This window comes from Ursus americanus, chromosome 21 (genome assembly GCF_024610735.1).
Source record: "Ursus americanus isolate L20-20 chromosome 21, mUrsAme1.1.p, whole genome shotgun sequence".
Lineage (NCBI taxonomy): Eukaryota > Metazoa > Chordata > Mammalia > Carnivora > Ursidae > Ursus > Ursus americanus.
The window spans coordinates 50877636-50895697 of NC_142147.1; the positions used below are offsets into that span (position 1 = coordinate 50877636).

Here is an 18062-nt window from a genome sequence, read left to right on the forward strand (position 1 = left end):
TGCTCAATCCTATGAGTGGCTTCTTGGTGCTCATCTTAGCTGACCTGCAGAAGTATTTGATTGCTCTTTCCTTAATGATAACTCTCTTTTTTAAATATTTAAAAGATTTTTATTTATTTGAAAGAGAGAGAGAGAGTGAGCTCAGGGGGGGAGGGGCAGAGGGTGAGAAAGAATCTCAAGCAGACTCCCCACTAAGCAAGGAGCCAGACCTGGGGCTCGAACTCATGACTCATGAGACCATGACCTGAGCAGAAATCAAGAGCCAGACACTTGACCAACTGAGCCAGCCAGGTGCCCCTGATAATTTTCTTCACTGGCTGCCAGGACACTACCTTTGGGCTGTCTTCCTGCTTCACTAGTTACTCCTTCTCAGTCTTCACTGAGAGTTTTTCCACTTATTCCAGGCTTCTGAATTTTGGAGTGTTCCAGGGCTGAGGTTTTTGTTGTCTTTCTTTTTTTAAAAAATGTAGATTGATTTTTCCCCCCCAATAGTTTTATTTAACTACTACCGCTATGTCAACAGTTTCCAGATTTATATATCCCAACCTCTCTCCTTAACTCAAGATCCAACAGCCAGGGTGCATGGGTAGCTCAGTTGGTTAAGTGTCTGCCTTCAGCTCAGGTCATGATCCCAGAGTCCTGGGATTGAGCCCCGAGTCTGGCTCCCCATTCATGGGGAGTCTGCCTCTGCTTCTGCCCCTTCTCCCCACTCATGCTGTCTCTCTCTCAAGTAACTAAACAAAATCTTACCAAAAAAAAAAAAAAAAAAAAAAGACTCAGCAGCCTACTCAGAGTCTCCTTTTGGATGTCTGGTAAGCATCTCAAGCAGTCACACGCCAGCTCTTGTTTGACATCTGGTCCACCTTTTTCATTATCTGTCCTGTACCTCAGAGGGTGACCCTAGAGGCTCTGTTCCCCAGCCCTCCATACCAACCAGCTTCTGCAGGCTTCAACCAGTGAGAGGCCCTGGCAGGAGAGAGACTGATGTGATACAGAGATGACAGGACATTTCTTCTACGCCCTCTCTGCTTCAGGGTGCTTCTCTTGAAGTGGCCACAGCCCTTACTAGACAGACCTGCTATGGTTCCTGTTTCCGTCAGGTGACCTTGGTCCCTGGACATCACCACCTCCTCCATTTGTCCTTCCAGCCTAGGAATGGCTGTGGCTTTCTGATGATGCTGATCTCTGGCTTCCCTCACCATCCCCCTTTGGCCCCTCAGGTCTTCCATCACCCACAGAACCAGCCCCTACACCAGATGTTCAAAGTGGTTGCTGTTTGTTGGCTTGGTCTTGATTGCCACAGTTGTTCTTGGTATCAAGAGTGGCTTCAGGAGGGCGCCTGGGTGGCTCAGTCTGTTGAACGTCTGACTTCGGCTCAGGTCATGATCCCAGGGTCCTGAGATCAAGCCCCGAGTTGGGCTCCCTGCTCGGCGGGGAGTCTGCTTCTCTGCCGCTCCCCTGGCTCATGCACTCTCTCTCTCTGTCTCTCAAACAAATAAAATCTTCAAAAAAAAAAAAAAAAAAAAAGAATGGCTTCAGGAAACAGATCCCTGACTGGAATTCTGGGATGAAGTTGTTCACACGTGTCAGCTTTAATGAAGTGATGTCTTTGCAGGTGGAAAAGGGGAGTACAGTTAATCTCTAGAATACATCATCTCTAGGAGGAAGGTAGACGAGGCTTGGGGATAGACAAATGTGTTGCAATAGGAACAGTCCTTTCACTCATGAACTACGTATCCTTCTGTAAATAACATCCTCTCTGGCCTTCTTTCTTTAAAAAAATTTTTTTTAAGATTTTATTTTTAATCTCTACACACACAACATAGGTCTCAAACGTACAACCATGAGATCAAGAGTCACATGCTCGACTGACTGAGCCAGGCAGGCGCCCCTTTGGCCTTATTTCTTCCTCTGTATCTTAGTCAGTTCTGGTTGAGATAACAAAATACCATAGACCAGGCAGCTTAAATAATAAACATTTATTTCTCACAGTTCTGGAGGCTGGGAAGTCCAAGATCAAACTACTGGCAGATTTGGTGTCTGCTTCCTGGTTTGCGGATGGTTGCCTTCTTACTGCGTCCTCATGTGGTGAGGGGGGAGAGAGAGAGGGAGAGAGGAGAGATTGGGTCTCTTCTTAAAAGGGCACTAATCCCTGGGCACCTGGCTGGCTCTGTCAGAGGAACGCACGACTCTTGATCTCAGGGTTGTGGTTTGAGCCCCAAGTTGGGTATAGAGATTGCTTAAAATTAGAAGCTTTAGAGGCGCCTGGGTGGCTCAGTCGTTGAGCATCTACCTTCAGCTCAGGGCGTGATCCCGGGGTCCTGGGATCAAGCCCCGCATCAGGCTCCTCCCCTGGGAGCCTGCTTCTTCCTCTTTCATTCCCCCGGCTTGTGTTCCCTCTCTCACTGGCTGTCTCTCTGTCAAATAAATAAATAAAATCTTTTAAAAAATAAATAAAATTAGAAGCTTTAATAAATAAAAATATAACAATAATAAATTTTAAAATAATAAATAAATAAGTAAAGGTACTATTCCCATCATAGGGTTTCACCCTTATGACCTCATCTAAACCTCCCAATGGCCCCATCTCCAAATGCCATCACACTGGGGATTAGGGCTTCAACATATGAATTTTGGTGGATACAAGCATATAGTCTGTAGCACTCTGTAAAATAATAATAATTAATTCTCTGAAGGTTTTTAGACTTCCTAGTTCCCATCATGTTGTGGGTACAAATGAAGCCACATTAATGAATCTCAAATCTGCTGGCGTTGAATCTATAAATCAATTGGGGAGAAATAACATCTTTATAATAATATCTTAATAAACCATGAATATAACTCCCCATTTATTGAGGTCCTTAACTTTTCTCAATTATGTGTTAGTTTTCTGTAGACATCATGATATATCTTTTGTTAGATTCCTAGATTTTTTTTAGCTTTATGTTACCTAGAAAGAGTACCTTTAATTTTTTTTTTCACTTTTTCACTTTTTATCACTGGCATACAGAAATAAATTGATTTTTTTATGGTCACCTTTAAAAAATAAAAAAAGATTTATTTATTTTAGAGAGCGGGAGAAGGGTAGAGGGAGAGGGAAAGAATCTCAAGCAGACTCCCGACTGAGTGCAGAGCCAGACACAGGCCTCAGTCCCAGGACCCTGAGATCATAACCTGAGCCAAAGGCAAACACTCAACCAACTGAGCCACCCAAGTGCCCCATTTCATGATAATTCATTATAAACTTTTAATTTGTGAGCTTTTCTGTTTATATTATACTTCAGTTAAAAGTTTAAAAATAGTATTGTGGTGGTTTAAAATATGTTTAAAATATTAAAAAATTGACATGCTCTCCAAAATATGTCTGCAGAGGCACCTGGCTGGCTCAGTCACTGGAATGTAGGATTCTTGATCTTGGGGTTGTAAGTTTGAGCCCCACGATGGGTGTAGAGATTATTTAAAAAATAAAATATTTTTTAAAAGATTTTATCTATTTGAGAGAGAGCATGCTCGTGAGAGAGAGCACCAGCAGGGGGAGGGGCAGAGGGGGAGGGAGAAGCAGACTCCCCACTGAGCAGGGAGCCTAATGTGCGACTCAGTCCCAGGACCCCGAGATCAAGACCTGAGCCAAAGGCAGATGCTTAACCGACTGAGCCACCCAGGCGCCCCATAAAATAAAATCTTTTTTTAAGTGTCTACAAATTCTTTGACATGCTCCTTGGGTATGATTAGGACTTAGTGACTCAATTCTAATGACTATAAAAAGGGGAAATGGTAGAACGCAGCTACAGAAATGGATCATCCAGGGCACTGTAGCTTCCTGCTTCTTCTCTCTTTAACTGCTTGCTCTCGGGGCAGTTAGCTGCCATGAGAAACTGAGGCCTCCAGCCAACAGACAGCAAGGAACCGAGGCCTCCAAACAAGAGCCATGTGAGGGTGCCATTTTGGAAGTACCACTTCCAGCCACAGCCAAATCTCCAAATTACTGCAGCCCCAGCTGATATACTGACTGCAGCCTCATGAGGACCCTGAACCCAAACCATCCAGCTAAGCCAGTCCCAGATCCCCGATCCAGAAATTGTGTGAGATAATATATGTTTATTGGTTTAGCAGTCCGTAGAGCATGTGACTGTTTTTTTTTTAAGATTTATTTATTTATTTAGAGAGAGCGAGCATGAGTGGGAGGGGCTGAGGGAGAGGGGGAGAGAATCTCAAGCAGATTCTGAGCTGAGCACGAAGCCTGGAACAGGGCTCAATGCCATGACCCTGAGATCATGACCTGAGCCAAAACCAAAAGTTGGATGCTTAACTGAGTGCACTACGCAGGTTCCCCAAGAGCATGTGCCTCTTGATCTTGGGGTCATGAGTTTAAGCCCCACTTTGGGCATAGAGATTACTTAAATGTATTACTTAAATATTAAACAAATTTAATATATAATATATAGATTTAATAATCTATAATATATAATTTAATACATAATATGAATATTTTTGTATATGTATAAAATTTTAAAAATCACTCTAAAAACATTTGGATTGACAGACCCAAACTACCACAGAACCTTATTTCTACCCCCTCTTGGCTTTTCAAAGAACTGTGCCATTATCAGCACCTCTCTAGAAACCAGGACACCCCATTGGCTGAGGATCGAGTCATAGTGAGCAGAGGCTGGTGCATGGTGTTTGCGCGCTTTACCAGCCCTCTTTTGGTACCAAAAAGGAGACAGAATTCATGCCAGCATGAGAGGCCATTTATTGTTCAGGGGTTGGGCCCCCACGTTTTGGGGGAGTCCCCCCACTACTTCCTCCCCCCATTGTCCCCGTGGACCCTTCAAGTGGCAGGTTGCTGAGTTGATCGTGGAGGGAGCACATCTTCAAGTGTAGATAGTCCACAGTGGCCACCTTCTCCCTGTAACGACAGAGAGTGGGGAGCTGGGGCTGATGAGGCCAGATGCCATGGACTGGAGTGAAGAGGGTGACTCAGGCCCTTTCCCCAAGACCTCACCCTCCTCCCACGCCCTCAGCCTCCGTCCTCACTCCGGCTTCATCTTGTCCGTCAGCAGCAGGTTCTTGGCCCGTAAGGCTTCGTCTTGGGCCAGCCGAAGGGTGGAGCTCAGGGCCTCTGCCCTGACGTGTTTGGCCAAGGCCTGGCGCTCCAGCTCCTGGGGAGAGGAGTGTAGGCGCGGCTGGGCTTGCCGGACTGGGCTGGGGGTGGAGGGGGAGCTGGATCGCGGAGGGCAAGGGGCATGGGGCCCATGGGGCCCACGTTCCTCCTGCAGGGCATCCCATCATACTTTGGGCCTAAGACTGACCCCAGCACCCACAATGTGCCAGCTTTCCAAATTCCCACTGTGTGCTAACCCTGTGTCTGTCCCACTGTCTGTCCCCTAATGTACTGTCTTTCTATGTCCCAGCAAGCACTAAGCACCTAACATATTGTCCCCTGATGCCCATGAACCATCATGCATTTGATACGTGTCTGGGCCCCAGCGTCCCCTCATGTGGTGAACTTCTACATCCCCTAATTCATAAGACCCCACTTCTCTTTATCTATTAGATCAGCATCTCAGTTACAATAATAGCCTTCAGTGCCCTGGTTCCTTATATTCACCAATGTCCCAGGTGCCATATCCTGTCATGTATCAGTCCTATAGCCCTGCCACATCAGTGTCTATCTCACTCACTGCAGACTTGGACCCCATTATACATGAGGTCAGTATCCCATAATACTTTAGATATCTGTGTTTCAGAATGTACACAGGCCTCAAGTCCCATCAGCTACTGGGCGCGAGTCTGGGGTGCAGTGCCTCAAGAAGAGCTATAGTTCCACTTCCCATAATCCATTAGCTTCCAATGACCTGTATTCGCTGGGTCCCCTGTCCAACCTCAGTGATCCCATATTGCCTTTCTTAAGGTCTATAGAAAATCAGGCTTGGGGCGCCTGGGTGGCACAGCGCTTAAGCGTCTGCCTTCGGCTCAGGGCGTGATCCCGGCGTTATGGGATCGAGCCCCACATCAGGCTCTTCCACTATGAGCCTGCTTCTTCCTCTCCCACTCCCCCTGCTTGTGTTCCCTCTCTCACTGGCTGTTTCTATCTCTGTCGAATAAATAAATAAATAAAACCTTTAAAAAAAAAATCAGGCTTATATTCCATGAAGCTATAGACTGTGTCTTTCTCCTGTGCCCCACAACACACCAGATCCAATATGTCACCGTGCTTTGGGCCAAGGCCATCACCCAGGGTTCCATAATGATTGACTTATGACTTACTGACCACCAAACTGCTTGCCCCTCCCCCCACCCCAATGCATCAGAGCCAAGTGTTTCCCCCAACACCTGCTGCCCACAGCTTACTGCTTCCCATCCTGCCACACACCAACAGTATCCGTGTGTCCGGGGCTCCCCTCCCACTCCCCTGACAGAAAAGTGGGCCATGATGGCCTATGGTTCCTGGTACCAGAATCTTCTTGTGTAGCCTCTGGCAGCTGGGGCAGGCGGGAGCCAGGCCCCTCTGCTTCACCTCGTCCACTAGTGGGGTCAGTGCTCGCTCCAGCAGCTGCTGCAGGGACTCTGTGGACAGCTGTGGCCCCTGGCTGAGGGAGGAGCAGTCACCAGGTGTAAGAAGCCTAGTACCGACTCCATTGCCAGATGCCCCACACCCAGCCGCCCCACCTCTACCCAGATCTGCCTCCACTATGCATCTATGTGACCTTCCCACCATGCACTGGGGCCAGCCTACAATGCATTAGGTCTTCTTTGTTTTCACAGTGTGGGTAGTTCCTACAATGCCTGGGGATTCCCACTCCCACAGGGTACAAGACAGCCCTCGATTCGTGTTAAAAAAAAAAAAAAAAGGAAGGAAGGAAGGAAGAAAGAAAGAAAGAAAGAAAGAGAAAAAGAAAAAAAGAAAACCAACCCACATTTCCCACAATACACTAGTTAAACGTGATCCCATATTGTACTGGAAGTCCCTCACTTCCCAATACGGACCAAGCATGGTATCCCTTGGTTCTCCAATGCACCAAGGTCTCACCTTTCCCACAATGTACTGAGAAACCCTGCCTCCCACCAAGTACCACATCCCAACCTTCCCACAATGCACTGGAAATCCAGGATGCTGGAAATGTATCAAATTTTTTTTTCCACAAGACACTGAGTTCACTTGTAGGGAGGGGAAAAAATCTGGCTGCCATAACGCAGCAGGACTAGCCTGGCCTAAAATGCATGGGGATTTCCTGTCTCCCAAAGTGAACTCCGCCTCCCCCGCCTTGGGCAGTGCCTCATCTTCTTCAATGTTCTGTCCTCAACATGACCCAGAATGCACCAGGCCCTGCCAGGCCCCGTCCCCTTACCTGGCACAGCGGCCACAAGAGCCTTGGGGCGGCCGATCCAGGCTCATGGAGAGGTCAGACCCTCTTCGAGAGCTCTGAAATTGCCGTCCCAGCTCCTCCAGAATAGGTTTCACTGGGCCCAGCCCCTCCAGGTCGCTCCTCAGTGAAGCCACAGACACCGCTGATCGCTCCACCCTGAGGTGTGAGAGTAACCAGTGCTGCGAGGTCTCCTCTCCATCAATAAAGTCGTCTCCACACTCCACCCATTATCCGCCCAGCTTCATTTTTGCCATCTAGTCTGCAATACTCCCGCCACGCCCGCCCCTCTCTGCTCTGATTGGCCCTTCCCTTGTGTTTTACGTTCTGGAATGCCCCTCCCTGTTCTCTAACTGGCTTTCCCCATGCCACTTGGCTCCTCCCTTTGTCCTTTTAAGGTATGGAACTCGATCCTTTTCTAATTGGCCCCACCCTTCGGTCCTTATTGGGTATAGCACACCCCCCACCTTCTAATTAGAGCTTCTTCCTGCCAGTCCATGGTCTCTACCGCTAGGCCCCAGCTGATTGGCCCATCCCTTTTCTTCAAGGACCCGCCCCTCACCCCTGGCCGCGCACTCGCCTTGGTTCTTACATTGTGCACAGCTCGTCCGCCCGGCCCCGCAGCTCCTGCAGGCCCCGCGCCGCCTGCGCCTGCTCACGCTGCGCCCGCTCCCACTGGCCCAGGAAGCCATCCAGCCTGCCGCCCAGGCCCCCGAGCAGCCGCAGGGCCTCCTGCACTGCCCCCTCCTCCTGATGCCAGCGGGCTGTCAACGACGACACCTCTCTCCTGGAGAGGCAGAGGTAAGGATCAGGTCAAGGCTCAGGTTTGGACACGTCGCCAGCAGCCCCGCCCATTGCTCTGGACCCATCCAGCTCCCAAATTCTTCTGTCCTGTCCATTTCTTGTAATCCTCCCATGTCCTACAGAACCCTGTCTCTATCCCCTTATCGGGTATCCTGGCCCTTCCCTGGTCCTGCCCCCCAGCCCCACATCAGTTCCGCCAGACATTGCTTCTTTAAGGCACCGCTCACCCCAACTTTGTTTCCTTGAAGTTGGAACCTCCGAGGACCTGTCCCCTACCCAAACCTGCCCACCCTAGTTTCACCAGACCTCCCTTCTGCCAACCCTATACTCAAACTCAGTCCAGCCTTTCCAGGTCACCATTCACAACGCACTCCCTCCTAGCTCTTTGCGGCTCCACTGTGTAGGCCCTGTCCCCTAAGATCTTCGAGGTTCCACCCTCAGGCCCACCCATTTTAGCTCCTTGAGGCTTCGTGCCGCCCCGCCCCCCTGTCCCACTCGCCTCAGCTCCTCAAGGCCAGCAGAGACCTTCTGCATCTCCTGTTCGCTTACGATGGGGCCTTCCCCTGCCCTGGGCCCCATACCCCAGCCGCCTGGGGCCATGCTGCGCGGTCGTGGGGGTTCGTCGGGGTTCCCTGGAGGGCCACAGCAGCCAGGGGACTGGGTGGTGGGGCCCAAGCTGTGCCGAGAGAGGCCGGCGTCCAGCTTCTGCTCCAGCTCTTGCAGCTCAGCCTCTTGTCTCCGCGGTGTCTCATCCTGCAGTTGCCGCTGGAGGTAGCGCAGCTTCTCCTGGGCAGGAGAGGAAGGCAGGGTTACAGTGTCCAGCCCCTTGCCTCCCCCAGCCACCTCCACCCCCAAAGCTGCCCATTGAATCCCCAAGATTGGAAAGTATTTGGATGTGGAATAGAATATCGGGAAGTCCCGGTTCAAGTCTAAATGGACTCTCGACTGCTGTGACTAGGGGGGCTTGTCCCATTTGAAGCCTGGCTGGAGGACTCCTTTTCACCTCCGAATTCCTTGCCTCCATGTCTCCATCCAGCCCTCCACCCCCACTCCAGTTCTCCGTGGTGTCAAATTCCAGACCCTCCTGTTTAGGAGGGACAATCGAAGCTTTTCCAACATTTTGCTGGGACGTGAGTGGGAATGTGGGCAGGACAGGCATTCCTGCTCAAAGTCCAACACGAATCCCTCACGGAATGTGACTGTGCATGGAGGTCATCGTGAAGGGGCAAGTGTGGTGGTGGGGGTGGCAGGGTGGGAAGTCCCACCCGAAGTCTACCTCAAGTACCTCATGCATCTGATCCTCTTCTCCAAACCCCCCCTCACCTCCAGCAGGGCAGAGTTCTGCTTCAGGACGTTGGTTTTTATTTCAGCATCTTCCACCGACCGGGTCACCTTCCGGCAGTTCTCCTGGGTCAGGACACCAGGGCGGGGGCCCTGCCTTCCCATTCCAGTTCTGCCTCCCAACCCCTACCCTCGCTAGTTTCATATACAATCCCTCAGACAAGACACACCCACTTCTTCCCGGAAGCCTGCCTTCTGCTCACTGGTCTGCCCCTTATCTGCCTGGTTCCCTTGACCCAAGGGATGGCTTCCTCCTTAGACCCCCTCCCAGGCTACTTGTCCACTTCCACCTTGTTCCTGTCTATGACTCCATGCCTCCTCACATTTCTTCCCACCCTCACCTCTTCCTACTTCCCCTCCCTACTCCCCACCCTACTCTTGCCCCCTAGCTGCTCACCTTCAGTTGACTACAGTACCCTTCCAGTTCTTCCGCTTCTTGCCGCCTTCTTTCTAGATTCTCACTCAGCACAGAACACTCACTCTGGAGCACGGAAGGGAGGAGAGGTTAGCCAGGGCCATAGGGAATACCCCCTGGGGAGGAGAGGCTGGGCCTGGGGAAGGTCCCTTTCCCTTCTGAGCCTCAACTGTCCCAACCTGGGTGGTGGGTACACTGGGTTGGAGGAGAGCTGTAAGAGCGGAACATGGCTATGGAGGAAGAGGAGGTATTGGGGAGGGTCCCCCCACCTGCAGCGTCTGCACGTGCTGGTTAACCCTAGTGGTCTTTTCCTTCAAGCTGGTGATGGAGTCTTTGGCACGGACCAATCCGCTGTTGACCCCACTCTGGGGAAGAATGGGAGAAGGTGGGTCAGTGGGTGTGTGGGAGCAAATCGCAACCCCAAGCAAAAGGTCAAGAACTGGGAGGAGGCCAGGTTTACACCTCGATTCTGCCCTGGAATGGCTGTGTGACCTCGGGCCAGGGCTTCACCTCTTTGATTCTTGGTATTCCTGCTCCGTAAAACTGGGGGATGGACTCATTTTCTGTTTGGTGGAATGGAAGGAAAATAAGTAGGATCTAGGAGGGAGTGGGGGCTTGGGGGAGCACTTAGACACATGGGAGAAGGATGGTCTCAACCAAACAGAGATAAATGCCCCTGGGATCCACACACATAAATAAGATAAACTGTTAAAACACATGCTTTGTGACTCATGCCAAGCAAACTGTGGCTCAAGAGGGCTGCCTGTGGCAGGATCCTCTCTGCTTTTTCACGTTTACAGAGGAGTTAGCCTGGTACGTGACTGTCCAGCCAAAGACTACATTTCCCAGACTCCCTTGCAAGTAGGTGTGGCCATATGACAAAGTATTGGCCAATGGGATGTGAGCAGCAACGATGTAGGCAATTTCTAAGTAATGCCTTTATTAAAGGAGAAGAGGGGACACGTCCCCCTTTCTCTCTTCTTACTGGCTGAAATGCAAAGTTGATGGCTAAAGGCTGTGCAACCATCTTGGACCAGTTGGAGCACGCAATAAGATGGAAGCCTGAATCCCCAACACTGTGCGCCCGTGTACTCAAATTCCAATCACTTATGAAGACTTACAAGTGAGACAGAACATTTTCCATCTAGCTTAACCAGTGCTATTTTGTATCTTTTTGTTATGGCAGCCAAACTTGTGACTTAATATCTGAACCCCCAGAACACAGGACCCTGTAACCTGCTGCATTTGAAGAGCAAGCCTGCTGTCCTTGTTGAGACCTTTATGTGAGAAATAAACTATCTTACTTAAGCCAGTTACTTTGGTTTCCTTCACAGTTGCTGAATTAATTCACAAACAGAAAAGAGACGACAGTTTCCTCCATTGTAAGATATGGGCAACATCATATTTCTGGAATGATTGCTCTGGAGAACAGGTGTGAAAAGAAGTACGGTATTTAAGGTGACATAGGTAAAATAGTGGAACCCCAAAATTCCACCCCTTCATAAAAGCAATGAAACAACTGCCAAAACTTGTAAGAGTCAAGTAATTGAGAAGATATAACTGTTGTAAATATATATGCACCAGAGCTTTAAAATGCATGAAAAAGGGGCTCCTGAGTGGCTCAGTCAGTTATGCGTCCACTCTTGATTTTGGCTCAGATCATGATCTCATGGATGGTGAGAATGAGCCCTGCATCAGGCTCTGCAATCAATGGGGAGTCTGCCTGAAGATTCTCTCCCTTTGCCCCTCCCCCAATGTGCACATGTGCACAGGCTTGCTCTCTCAAATAAATCTTTTTAAAAAAGATTCTCTCTCTCCCTCTCCCTTTGCCACTCCCCCTGCTCTCTCTCTCTCTTTAAAAAAAAATTAAAAAAAAAAAGTCAACACAGAAAGAAATTTGGGGAACTAACAAATCTATGGAAATTAGGCACACTCATAAAACAACCAATAAGTAGAAAAACCAAAGAAAAATATAAAACACTTTGGGGTGGAGGAAAGTGAAAACACAACATCCAAAAACTTATGGGATGCAGTGAAAGCAGTACTTTGAGGGAAATTTAGAGCTCTAAACACCTTCAGAAAAGAAGAAAGAACTCAGAGTCAATAACCTAGCTTTCCTTCTTAAGAAACTAGAAAAAGAAGAGCAAGACAAACCCAAAGCTAGCAGAAGGAAGCAATAAAGACTGGAGTGCAGAAACATCAAAATCGAGAATAGCTGAAGTCAACAAAACTGGAAGTTGTTTTTTTGAAAAGATCAGCACAATTGACAGATCTATAGCAAGACTGACCATGGAAGGGAAGACTCAAATTACTAAAATCAGGAAGGAAAGAGGGGACATTGCTATGAAGCTTAGGGAAAGACAAAGGACTATAAGAGAATACTATGAACAGGGTGCCTGGCTGGCTCAGTCAGTGGAGTGTGCAACTCTTGATCTCGGGGTTATGAGTTCGAGCCCCACATCGGGTATAGAGATTGCTTAAAAATAAAATATTATTTTACCTCTCTCTCTCTCTTTGTATTTTAGAGAGAGAGAGAGAGAGAGAATGCTGGTGGGGGCAGGAGCAGAGAGAGAGGGACAAGCAGACTCTGCTTGAGTGTGGAGCCCGACATGGGGCTCGATCACATGACCCTGAGATCATGACCTGAGCCAAAATCAAAGAGTTGGATGCTTAGCCGACTGAGCCACCCAGGTACTCCAAAATATTTTTTAAAAAAAGAGAATACTATAAACACTTGTATGCCATCAAACTTGATTATTTTGATGAAACAGGGAAATTCCTAGAAACAAACTATCAAAAGTGATTCAAAAAGAAATAGGACATCCAAACAGACCCTTAAGAAGTAAAGAAATTGAGTTAGTTCCAACACAGAAAATCTCAGTACCAGACAGCTTCACTAGTGAATTCTACCAGTCATTTAGGAAAGAATTGCTACCACTGCAACTCCAACTCTTCAGAAACAAAAATAGAAGAGGAGGGAGCAGTTTCTAACTCATTCTATGTGGCCAGTGTTACCCTAGTACCAGAACCAAAGACATTCCAAGAAAATAAAACTAGAACCCAATATCCCTTCTGAATACAGTCACAAAATCCTCAACAAAAGACTAGCAAGCCAAATCCCGCAGCCTAAAAACAAGAATTTACACCATGACCAAGTAGGATTTATCTTATGAATGCAAGTTTGGTTAACATATGAAAATTAATTTTAAAATCCATATGAAAATCAATGTAATATATCATAACAATAGAATAAAAGGAGAAAACACACACAGTCGTGTCAATTGACAGGAAAAGTATTTGACAAAATCTGACACCGTTCCATAATAAAAACACTCATCAACCTGAAATAGAAGGGAACTTCCTCATCCCGATGACTGGCTTGTACAAATAAAGCCCCACAAAATCTCGTGTTTTGAAATATGTCCACAAATTCTTTGACACCCCTTTCATATGAGGAGCCGTATCTGCCTCACTTGAGTGTGAGCTGAACTTAGTGACTCTCCCACCTAGTAAACAGAATCAGGCAGAAGTGATGGTGTGTGATTTAAGAGACGAGTTCATAAGAGGAACCGTGGCTTCCTGCCTGCCCTCTCTTGCTCTGGGGAGTAACTGCCATGTCATAAGCAGCCACTCATGGGGAGGCCCACGGGGCCAGGAAATGAGTCTCCCTCTAAGAGCCGTGTGAATGTGGATGTGCAACCTCCAGCCCCAGTCAAGCCTTCAGATGGCTGCAGCCCCTACTGAAAGTTTGGCTCCAACCTCATGAGGGATCCTGAACATGAGGCAGAACCACTCAGCTAAACCATTCCAGGTTGGTTGGTTAGCATTGGTGGTTCAGTGGTAGGATTCTCGCCTCCCAGGTTGGTCGTTTGAAGTTTGGGGATAATTTTTTTCACGGCGATAGCTAACCAATACACAAAGTGGTATTTTTAACTGAAGACCCAGAAGGTCTTGGGCTTCCTGTAGCCATTCTGGGAAACAAGGAAAGCAGGTCCTGGGGTCAACTCAGTTCTCCCACTTAGTAGTTGTACGACCTCAGGGAGGGGGCTTCACCTCTCTGCACCTCTGTTACCCTCCCTGTCACATGGAGTTGGGGCTTAGAGTGACCCTCCAGGGCTGCTGTTCGGAGGAACACAGGCTGGCTCAGAAAGGCTCTTGGTCAATACTTCTTGAGAAGGGGCAGTTTGGGTCCCTGGAGGTGAGTTTCAGCTTCACTGAGAGCAGATCAAGGGGTGGTGAAGGCAGAGCCTGTCAGCCCTGGCTGAGAAGTGAAAGGCATGATGGTGAGGGGGGGAGTCAGAGATGGGGACAAATCCCTCCTTGGCCACCCGTAGGCTGCAACTCAGCCATCTAACCCCCCACTCTGAGCCTGCTTCAGTTTCCTTCCTCATAAAACGGGAATGATGATACCTTGGCTCAGGTGGCAGTGAGAAAGGCTCAACGAGATGGTATGATCGATAAGGCAAGCTCAGTGATTAGTGTCAGTGTTGTCAAAAATAACAGCAGGCAGAAGTGTCCAGGAAGGGGCTTAGTACCAAGATCTCACAGCAGCCTCCAGGAATTCTACGGACAGCAAGACAAGTCCCGAGCAGAGGTCAAAAGCCCTGCCCTGTGCATCTTTACCTTGATTCACTGACCTTCTCAAAAAGCAATACCACCATCTCAGCTCCTCCTCTGGCCTCATAAAGGTGTCAGAGCTTACGACAGGAGCCAAAGCTGTCTGCCTTGTGTTCTGCTGTTCTCCATCCAGTCTGGGACTTGTCATCTCAACCACGGTCCCCAGACATCCAATTCTCTTCCCTCTCTCTAGTTCTCTGTCCCACATCTCCCTGGATCTCTGCCTCCCTCTCGCTGAGTTTCCGCCCCCTTCTCTCTGCCTGTTTCCAGCATCTCTCCTGATGTGGCTCAGGTGCTGAGTGCCAGGATGTGCTCTTGCTGTCCACACTCTCCCTGCTCTGCACATACCCCTGGGTATTGGCCATCGTTACTTTTCCTTTTCACAGAGAAGGAACCTCAACAACCCCCCCCCCCCGCCCCGGGAGGCTGATGCATCCTTCCAGCCCCACAGCGAGCTCTCCCCTGGGTGTCACGATCTGCTGGGGAATGTGACTCAGAAACAACTCTGGTGGGAGGCAGAGCTCTGCAGGTACTGTGTGAGCAATGCTCGCAGAGAGGGAGGACACTGTTCTGGCTAAGGGAGATGTCTCTCTGCCCTGTTCCCATCTCTCCATCTGGCCATTCCATCCTGGACCCTAGCCCAGCCTCCTGTCCCGCCTCCCTGCCTCCAGCCTCCCCCTTCCAAACATCCCCACACCAGCTGCAGAAGACTCTTCTAAGGAAAGAAAGGACCTTTGCTCTCACATCACAAAGGCCCTGTCTCTTACAGGCTCTCCTTCCTTGCAAAGGTCACTCCACCTCTCTGGAGTGTTATTTTTGTTTTCATCTTTAAACTGGTAATTATACCAGTTCCCTGACAGAACTTCTAAGGGAAGAAAAGGAGACCCCCACCACAGGGATGTAGCACAGTGCCTAGAACACAGTGGGTGCTCAGTAAATGGGTGCTCAGTCCAAACTCCTGAATGGTTCCTCTCCACTACCCAGGAACCCTCAATGGCTCCCCATTGGCCTCAGGTGTGCACCCACATTTCTCAGCCTGTGTGGCCTCTGCCTTCCCGACTCCAGCCTCATCTCTCTCACATACCACACTCCAGCCTCAGAGACCAGTTTGTAGTTACTCCCCTTCTCCGGCCTCTTTTAAACCCCTGTCCTTTTGCACATCCAGTTCCAGCTAGCTAGAACGCCATTCCCTGTCTTCTGCTTGGGGAACGCCTTCCTTATCTTCAAGATCCAGCTTATGTGTTGCCTTTTCTGGAAAGCCTCCCGTGGGCATGGCCAACTGGGCCAAGGCCACCCTCTTCAGGGCTCCCACAGGAACCTCGGCTGTCCCCCAAATGCACCCAAGTTACCCCCCAACTCCTAAGACTGCCCGCACTCCTTATAAGCTGTGTGACCTTGGCTGTGCTATTTAACCTTTTTTAGTCCTCAATATCTTCATCCATGAAATGGGGATAAATCATAACAAAACCTAACACTTCTTCTGGGCTCACAGCCGGCCACGGTGCTAAAGAAACCTTCTACACGAAGGAAACATTCTACAGCCTCTTCATTGTCATGACAACCTCATGAAGTGGGTGTGGTTACGTCCAGAACTCTGTCCTGCTCTATTTCCTGCTCCTACACCAGGGCCTGGCGCATCGTAGGTGTTCAAGACGTACTTGGAAGAACAAATCATGCATTTCTATGTTACGGATGGGGAAACCGAGGCTCCTGGAACATAGAAAGTGCTCAGTAAATGCTACTGAATCTTATTAGCATCATTATGACCATGGTTATTATTCGTGTAATTCTCAGAGTCCGAGTCCAGTCCAGCTCAGGGCCTGGCCCAGCGGAAGCCTGGCCGGGATAGAGGTTGGCTGGGAAGTTAAAGAATCAAACCGTAGCACTCCATGCTCTAGCCAGGAATTCTCTAAATTCCCCCTGGATCTTGCTCACCTCCCAGCTTTGCCTCAGATGCTTAGGTGATCCCCTCAGAGAACTCCTACTCTACCGTCGAAGCCCAGGTCCAACACTGCCTCCTCCAGGAAACATTCTCTCATCTTCCCAGCCTGGTTTGAGTGGCCCTTCTCTGGGATACCCAGTGTTCCCTCCATTATGGAAATTTATCACCCCTGGCTGTCTCACCCCCACCAGACCAGGAGAGCTCCCCAAGTTCGGGAACCTGGCCTGACTCCTATATATGGCTCCAGCCTCACCCAGGACATGTGGAAGTGAGTGGCTGAACTAAAAGACCAATTCCTAGGCAGCAAGCATCATGCCACCCAGGATGGAATGGAGTCACGGCTGGCCATTCGGGGAGGAGGAGGCAGTTCCTCTGGGCCTTGAGGGTCACCAGAACCATCTCATTCCAAGTCAAGAAGACACCCCTCCCCCCATCCTCAGTATTTGCCTACCACCAGGGTGAAGACCCTCATCTTCCCTAGCCAGGGCCCCTCACCAGTATTTCCGTGATATCTGGGTCATCTGAAGCCCAGGGTGGGGTGGGGGAGGCAGGGGGCACCGGCAGCGCAAGCGGGCCACTGTCTTCCGTGGTTGAGTCTGTCCCCGAGGAGTCCGTGGGCTCCATGGCAGCCAGGTTGAGCAGTGACACATTGGTGCAGGCCGAGGACCGTTTGAGGTTCAGGCACCAGTGCATCGGCTCGTGGGACATCCTAGGTTCCACCCTGGGGAGGAGAAGCAGGCAGGGGGTTCAAGGTGCAGCCCCAGTGGATACGGCCCCTCCTACCTCCCTATCTCCACACCCCCTGCTCTCTCTGACTCCAGCCTCGTCACCCACTTTCTTCTTCCTCCTCTGTCCCCGCTGCTGGATGTTTTCTTCCTTCTCCATCCCCTCTGCCTACTTCCTCCCCCCCCATCAGTCCTCCCTCCTTCTCCTGAGTTTGTCCTTCCCCACTGAACTTTTCCTTCCTCCCTTCATCCCCACTACCTTCTTCCTCTCTTCCTCCCACACACTGCCACCACCCTCTTGTCTGCCTCTCCCCTGCCCCACCCTCCTCCCCCTCCCCTTCCTCCAAGCACCCACGGTGGGACTCGTGCTCTGTTGGAGGCTGTGCTGGGCGCTAGGACCGTCCCTGACAGGGTGCGACAAACCCACCCGTGGAACGACACGGCCTTCTTTTTCTTCGTGATCCCCTTGGCTGGGGTGGTCACACCCCCAGGAGCCTCAGGGACCAGCTGGGAGCGGCTCTCGACCCCCGCAGGGGGGTCCCCAGCCTCATGGATCTCTTTAGACTGCCAGATTGTCTTCACCACCACGCTCGCCATGGCGTGTGGGGGGGCCCTGCTCCCAGGGGCTCCTTCCTCTGAGACTCTCCACCTACTCTGGCCAGGGACCCTCAAAGTCCCTGTCCCCACAGCCTGCCTCATAAAGGACCCAACCACTGCGCCCCAATAAGGGGGGGGCATAGGAGTAGAGAAAGGTATTGGCCAGCACATTCCCACAGGGGTTTCTGTGAACACCTTCTAGTTCTTTTTTTTTTAATATTTTATTTATTTATTTGACCGAGAGAGAGAGAGAG

The 18062-nt window shown here is 49.9% G+C and overlaps 1 protein-coding gene across 2 annotated transcripts; it reads right to left on the reverse strand.

The window, feature by feature from the left end:
* Positions 1–4752: 4752 nt before the first annotated feature.
* On the reverse strand, positions 4753–17808 carry TSKS (testis specific serine kinase substrate). 2 transcript variants are annotated; one of them, XM_087853371.1, is made up of 12 exons: positions 17567–17808; positions 16982–17207; positions 10197–10292; positions 9910–9993; positions 9495–9578; positions 8671–8957; positions 7960–8154; positions 7353–7526; positions 6745–6825; positions 6458–6593; positions 5006–5205; positions 4753–4909 (listed from the first exon to the last, which is right to left on the reverse strand). In XM_087853371.1, the coding sequence occupies exons 1-12, from the start codon at positions 17806–17808 to the stop codon at positions 4753–4755; spliced, it is 1962 nt and encodes a 653-aa protein (XP_087709497.1). The 2 variants fall into 2 exon arrangements, with proteins under 2 accessions (XP_087709497.1, XP_045628169.1); XM_045772213.2 differs by lacking the exon at positions 6745–6825 and having other exon boundaries at positions 5038–5162; positions 17639–17808.
* Between the last annotated feature and the right edge of the window lie 254 nt (positions 17809–18062).